Genomic DNA, 7,665 nt, shown 5'->3' with positions numbered 1-7,665 from the left:
GAATTGTATTACCGTCAACAGCAACTTCCAATATTCCTAATCTACTCATTGAGATTGTTTTGTTATTGATAGCATCAATAAGAGACTGTGATAGTGAGGTTGGTATTAACAGTGTAATGACAACTGAACCAAAATCAATGTCCACTATAGTAGAAATATCTGCTACTTTATGCCCAAAGTAATACTGAAGAACTCTTTTAAATTTAGTTAGAGTCATTTCTTCCCATCTGTCGCTTAGCTGTATAACGACTGGTTTTGTTTTATTGCTAGTGGTTGCTGAGGCTGCTGCTGGTAATGATGACAATTTCTCTTTGATTGTTGATCGTATGTGCTTCAATTGTGATGATTCTGAGAATTTATCAACACTATCAATGTATTGAGTTACTTCAGTTTGTGCAGTTGAAAGGTATTTGTTTGCTAAGTGCTTAAGTACACCACCACAACTGAAGAAATCATAATGAGGCTGAAGAGAATCAAACAATTCATCAACGTTGTCATATTTCAAACTGGATACTTTAATGCTTAAATAAGCTGCTGCACTCCTAGCTACAGCTTTAAGCTTCACTTTATCCTTTTCCACCAGCTCCTCAAACTCATCTCTTATATCAGAATCAAGAGATGCAAAACGAGAATGAAGATTTTTAATATTGGCAGCAACTTCACTTTTTGAACTGAGCTCAATGACAGTAGTAGGAGTAGATGATTGTGATTGAGTGATTATTGGTTGTGGTGTGTGAGATTGTGCAGTGACATCCACTGGTTGAAGTGGTCCCTTACTGACTGATGGTTGCTGCTCTAGATTAAGATCAACATGACCACCTTTCATTTCTATTATAAAAAAAATTTAGATAGTAAATAAAAGGGGTATAAGATACTGTATACCTTACTTAAATTTTCCATTAGTTTAGATGCCATGTTCTTAAGCTCTACTTTCTGTAGTGACGTAATGAGAGAAGAGAACACACTGTTAGGATTAGGATGACACTCAAGTGTTGCTAGTACTGAAGAGAATATTTTATTAGCTCTATCATAAGGACTGAGTCCTGCAGTACTTTCAACAGTAACATGTACTGCTTTAGGAATAAGATCAGATGAAAAGAGATGATTACTTAACTGAGAAATAGCTGGAGCATTTCCTGCCAACAGATCAACAAGATCAGCTAACATCTCTTTCATTGTAATGTATTCTGGTGACATTGATCCTTCCATTGGTTTGAATGATGATGGATCTTTCTTCCCCTCCTTAACTTGCAGTACTGTTGCTGTTGGATCATGTGGAGCTGATGATAAATCTTGAGATTGACTTGGCTTAGGTGCTGTTGGTGGATATTGTGTGGTTTGTGAAAGTGGTCGTGTTTTTTTTGCTGTTGACAATGGTTGAGATCGTTCGCTTTGTGATAATGATCTTGGTTTATTAAGTGCTACTGGGGGAGGAGACTTTAGTGTCTTTAGTGATGAACCTATTAATAGTAATTGCTATTAATATTAATAAACACTGGCTAGTGCTTGCTGATTACTTTAGCTAATTTTAATACATTTTTGTAATTAACAATTACATACCTTTTATTTTTCTAGTAGCTACTCTCATTTTATATAGCAGTGTTGGATGTTCTTCAAAAGCTCTTATAAGAAGAGACATTCCTTCATGATCATTAACAGCATTTCTAATCTTTCTTATAGTATCAGCATCAAGCAGTTGTAAGGATCCCTTCAGTTGTCCTTTGATCAATAACTCATGAAACTCTATCAATTCAGATATTTTTGGTCTATCATCTGGTATATTCATTAATGCAATAGGAGAGAGTGGAGGACCTCCTATCAATGGCTTGTTTGTACCTGTAGGAGGATAAATAATTAAAATAACTGTAGTAATTATCTCAATTGAAGTATTTCATAGCTATCATACTACATACCAATCAATCATGGCTTACTATGAATTTTACACATAATTTAACAATTTAAATATTTTACATTACAAATTACACTCCTCCACCAATCTCTGAAAAATAATAATAATTTTTGTACATCTAGATATTTCAATTCAGTAATGTAACACTCACCAGTAGCAGTACTGTGTACATCATTGGTTCCTTTGATATCATTATCACTGGTCATAGCATTACGTTCTATAGAATACACACACATGCAGTCAATACTAATACAATCAGTGATGTTAACTTACTCTCTTGATCTAACTTGTCAGCTGCAGCATTCTCATTCATAGATTTAAGAGCATCTGACAGTGAGTCAAAGGTAGCTCCTCTTTTACTTTCAACATTATCAGCTCTGGACAACCACTTGGAGAGACACTCTGTCAAGCATCGAGATACATCACCAGGATGATTCCTTTCAATGGCGTCCAGTGAGTCCATGAGTAGTCCTAGTGTCAATCCCAGCTCATGCCATCTTGTCTGAGGGAAACCACATCTCTTCAACAGATCAACAACATCAATAAGTTGCTCTAAAATCATATTCAATGATACATAGATAGTTAATGAACATTACCAATAGTCAAAGGAGAAGAGAAGAGACTCGGAGAAGAGGAACAAGAACTGGTTTTAGTTGCCATTGATGAAAGAACAAGCCTCGGAACAAACTAATAACTCTAGAGCTAATCATAGATATGATATGAGCTAACCGGATTCAAGCTTTTAAAGGCTAGGCATGCATGCAAGGAATGCAAAGGGTGGGGCTCGTTATTTAAAATGACCACATTAGAGATCAATTAATTTTTATTCACTTATACTTTATTGTTCCTCCTATCCTTTCTTTCATTTTCTCTCTCGTAGGAGCTTGTAGATTCAAAAGACTCTCATGCATTTAATGTAAGTAACGTAATGCATGCTTTTAAATGTATTTAATGATATTAGAGAGTTTTTGAGCGAGCATTTCAGGTTATTTTATTTTTAAATATTTCAGAGAAGTACACAAAACTGCCTTTTTCCAAAAAATAGCTCCAAAATCTTTTAAAAATTTTAATGCATTTATATGTCCTTATGCTGTGGAGAAGGTTTGGGCTTGCTGATTCAGAATAAAATTTTATGAGTGCCAAAATTTTTTCAAATTTTTATTATATTTTTGATACCATTAATGTCCTTATGCTATGTAGAAAATTTGAGCTGATGCCAGCAAAAAATTCTTAAGTACAGCCATTTTTTTAAAAGCCAAAATTTTGAAAAATGCTCTGTACTATAGCCCATGCTTTTTTCAAAAAATGACTCTGGCAAAATCAGCCACAATCTTTATTACCATTTGTGATACAATTTGATTTCCTTATGCAAAGTTTGAGCTGATTTTGATTTAAATCTTTTGAGTTATGACTAGTCCTAAAGCAAAGGGACTGGGTGATGAGACTAAGTTATGGCCAATTTTTAAAGGCTAATTTTTTAAAAATATTTTCCTATGTTTTTTTAATTGGCTCTGAAATTACCCCAATATTTTAATACATTTTCTGGTGTATATTGATGTCCTTATGTTGTTTGAGGCAAAATTTTTACATTTTAAAAAACAAGCCAACTTTTGATAAGAAGCAAAGCAAAGACTATAGCTGTGATGGTTTTTTCAAAAACAGCTCCAAGAAAATCCCAGTTAAGTTGTGATATGGCATAAAGTTAAAAATCCAAAACCAAACAATAAATAAAGCATCATCTCCCCTTATCTTATACAACGTATTGTACTGTGACATTGTTCATATCAATTAATGCAACAGGAGAGAGTGAAGGACCTCCTATCAATGGCTTGTTAGTACTAGTAGGAGGATAGATAATTGAAATAACTGCAGTAATTATCTCAACCAAAGCATTTCATAGTTATCACTCAACCAAAGCATTTCATAGTTATCATACTACATACCAATCAATTATGGCTTACTATGAATTTTACACATAATTTAACAAATTACATATTTTACTTTACAAATTACACTCCTCCACCAATCTCTGAAAATACTAATTTTTATACATCTAGATACCGTATTCAGGAAATTTTGGAGGGAGTTAAATTTTGCAAATTGCTAAATTTTAGTGATTGGTGATTTTATGGCCATGTGCTATTGAGCATGCACATAATGGCTCAAAATGGCAGATTTTATTTTGGCAAATGGCTATCAAAACACCAAATTTGCCAAATTTAGCTACCTCCAAAATTTCCTGCTATATGGTACTTTAGTCCAGTAATGTATCACTATCACTCACCAGTACTGAGCAGTACTGTGTACATCATTGTTTCCTTTGGTATCATTACCACTGATCATAGCATTACGTTCTATATAGAACACACACAGTCAGTACTAATATTATCAGTGGTATTAACTTACTCTCTTGATCTAACTTGTCAGTTGCAGCATTCTCATTCATAGATTTAAGAGCATCTGACAATGAGTCAAGGTAGCTCCTCCTTTACTGTCAACATTATCAGCTCTGGACAACCACTTAGACACTCTGTCAAGCATTGATATACATCACCAGGATGATTCCTTTCAATGGCATCCAGTGTGTTCTTGTGTAGTCCTAGTGTCAGTCCTAGTTCCTTCCATCTCCTCTGAGGGAAACAACATCTCTTCAACAGATTAAGTACATCAATAAGTTGCTCTGAAATCATATTCAATGATACATAGATAGTTGATGAACATTACCAATAGTCAAAGGAGAAGAGAAGAGACTCCGAGAAGAGGAACAAGAACTGGTTTTAGTTGCCATTGATCAAAGAACAAGTCTTGGAACAAGCTAACCGGATAGATGGTTGGGGCTCATTATTCAACATGGCGACACTAGAGATCTGAAACTTTGAATTTAGGTATATAATTTATTAATTGATTTGTTAATTTATTTATTCATTTATCTATTTAACAGGTTGACAGAATGTGATGGTAGATTATTATCAGTTAGTAGTATATTTATACTTTATTGTTCTCATCTCTCTCCTATCCTTTTTTTATTTTCTGTCTCGTAGGAGCTTGTAGCTTTAAAAGACTCTCATGTATTTAATGTATGTAATGCATGTTTCTTAGTGTATTTTATTAATTAATTGATATTAGGGAGATTTTGAGTGAACATGTCAGTTTATTTTATTTTTAAATATTTCAGAAAAATACAGAGAGCTAGCTTTTTCCAAAAATTGGTGCCAAAATTCTTTAAGAATATTATTGCATTTTCTGTTACATGTTAATGTCCTTATACTATGTAGAAAGTTTGAGTTGTTTTTGACCAAAAATTTTTAGCTACAACCATTTTAAATAATGCCAAAATTCTAAAATTTTAAAAGCCCATAGTTTTCTCAAGAAATGACCCTAAAATAACCCCAAATTTTAATTAAATGTCAAAATTTTGAAAAATACCCAAGGCTATAGCTTATAAAAATGGCTCTAAAACACCCCCTACATGTATATTTTTGATACATGTTGTTGATGACTAAATTTTTTGAATCATGACCATTGTAAACAAATAACCAAATTATTACATGTGCATCTCATTGTTTTTATTGTATTTTAGGAGTTTAACGAGAGTTTTTCTGATAAACATTGAATTATGAAATGTACATCAAAAGTAAATATACATATGTACATGTACATGTAATCCTTTATCTCCATGTCTCTCACTATTTAGAGTGTTGATAGAAAATATGTGTTTCATTTACCCGACACATTCCAAGAGACTCAAAGTATCTTGAGGTACGTTATTCCGCTCGTCATCCTGCCCCTCCCCCACCTCCTCTGGTCTCTCGTACAGCTATATGTTTGGTACCAATACAACAAGGTTAGGAAACACAGTCAGTGTATGTACATGTACATGTTTGTCCTTTTATGTTCTGACAAATTTTAGCAACTTAACAAATTCTTTAAAAATTTAATTTTCATCAGAATGAGCTTAAACTTTCTACATAACATTAGTAAAAATTTTATGAATAACCCTGTGCTATTACAGTACAAGGACTTTGTCGGAAAAAATAGCTTTAAAATCGCCCCAATTTTTAATTACATTTTTGACACATATTGTTGTCCTTATGCTATATAGAAAGTTTAAGCTAATTTTGACTTCATTTTTTCCGGTTATGACCATTTTAATAAAATCCCAAAATTTTGATTTTTCCAAGAAATGTCTTCAAAATCACCCCATATTTTTGATACACATTGATATACTAAAAAGTTTCCAATCAAATTTTTATGAATTTTTAAAGTTATTCAAAAATCAGGCCAAATTTTTGGTACTATACATGTAATACAGGGACTTTAGCCTAATTTTGCTAAAAATGAAAAGGACTGAGACTGAGAACTTTCCATTTTTATTACATTTCCTATTACAGCCTCGGGAGAGTCATTCCTTACTCCAACCGATACTGTCCAGTATATTCTACTTCTTGTCTGTACTTTGTGTTCCTAAGTACAAGTCAATACTTGATTCCCTTGAGAAAGAGAGGGCCAACCTCTCATTTCCATGACGACAGAGATCAAGTACGAGTTCCAACGGGCCCCAGTCCCCTCAGTGTCCTGTCTTGAGTTAGCTAGGGTCCCTCCTCTTGAAGATACTCCTCCTCCTCTTACTTCTGATACCTTGGCTCCTTGAGGTTCTCTCTTATCGATAGTTTTGAGAGTTCAGTGGCTTCTGCTTCAGATCTTAAGGAGCCTGGGGATAAGTCAATGGAGTTCTTTGTAGCTGAGGGTATGCTCCACCCACCAACAATAGTCCCTCTACTCATAGATATTATAGACTACCTAATGTACATGTAGTCTCCCAGCAAAAAAATCTTACTAAGATCTTGTATTATCTGATCAGATAAAGTAAGGTGAGATAAGAATTAAGAACAACCTTATAAGATCTTATTTGGATCAATCTTAGCTACTATATACAGGCATGATCTTTACTTAAGATCTTACATGACTTATCTTACAATATCACTGATAAGATGTATATGCCTGATCTTACTTAAGATCTTACATGAATTATCTTACAATATCATTGATAAGATGTACAGACCTGATCTTACTTAAGATCTTACATGACTTATCTTACAATATCACTGATAAGATGTACAGGCCTGATCTTACTTAAGATCTTACATGACTTATCTTACAATATCACTGATAAGATGTACAGGCCTGATCTTACTTAAGATCTTACATGACTTATCTTACAATATTACTGATAAGATGTATATGCCTGATCTTACTTAAGATCTTACATGAATTATCTTACGCTTCACATCATTTCAAGTCATACAAGATCTTGAAAGATCTTACAAGTTGCGTGATGTCACAGGAAGTAGTTGACAACCCACGATAGCCTTTACAAAAGTATGAGCATATAAAGAAAGCAAACTTTCAACAAAATTAAACTTAATTAAGCTATAATGACATCATTATTATGCATTTAAGCAATGTAAGTTCTTGCTCAGATCTTACAATTGCAGTCATTTTAACACTATGGGATATGCTTTGAATCCCAAATCCGAACTTAACTATTTCTTCAAGATCTTGACAAGATCTTACAATATCCTTCATGATATTAGTTCATAACAAGTAAGAGTCTTAAAAGATCATACAAGATTTAATTCCAGATCTTGACTGATAATGTAAGATTTAATTCCAAATTTTTACTGAAAATGTAAGATTTCATTCCTGATTTTGACTGATCATGTAAGATTTAGTTCCTGATCTTGCCTGATCATGTA

At 33.3% G+C, this 7,665-nt stretch overlaps 1 protein-coding gene across 1 annotated transcript in view; it reads right to left on the bottom strand.

The window, feature by feature from the left end:
- LOC109586688 (uncharacterized) overlaps positions 1 to 1,947 on the bottom strand; it is a 9,629-nt gene extending 7,682 nt beyond the window's left edge. The window contains exons 1-3 of the mRNA XM_020002898.1: positions 1,932 to 1,947; positions 1,561 to 1,836; positions 888 to 1,460 (exon numbers count right to left, since the gene is read on the bottom strand). Of these exons, the coding sequence (XP_019858457.1) occupies positions 888 to 1,460; positions 1,561 to 1,836; positions 1,932 to 1,947 (865 nt within the window). The remainder of the gene's footprint in view (positions 1 to 887; positions 1,461 to 1,560; positions 1,837 to 1,931) is intronic.
- Between the last annotated feature and the right edge of the window lie 5,718 nt (positions 1,948 to 7,665).

The sequence above is a fragment of the Amphimedon queenslandica genome, unplaced genomic scaffold (genome assembly GCF_000090795.2).
Source record: "Amphimedon queenslandica unplaced genomic scaffold, v1.1 AMPQUscaffold_12809, whole genome shotgun sequence".
Lineage (NCBI taxonomy): Eukaryota > Metazoa > Porifera > Demospongiae > Haplosclerida > Niphatidae > Amphimedon > Amphimedon queenslandica.
The sequence above is the reverse complement of the archived record's forward strand: the minus strand, read 5'-3'. Positions and strand labels throughout refer to the sequence as shown.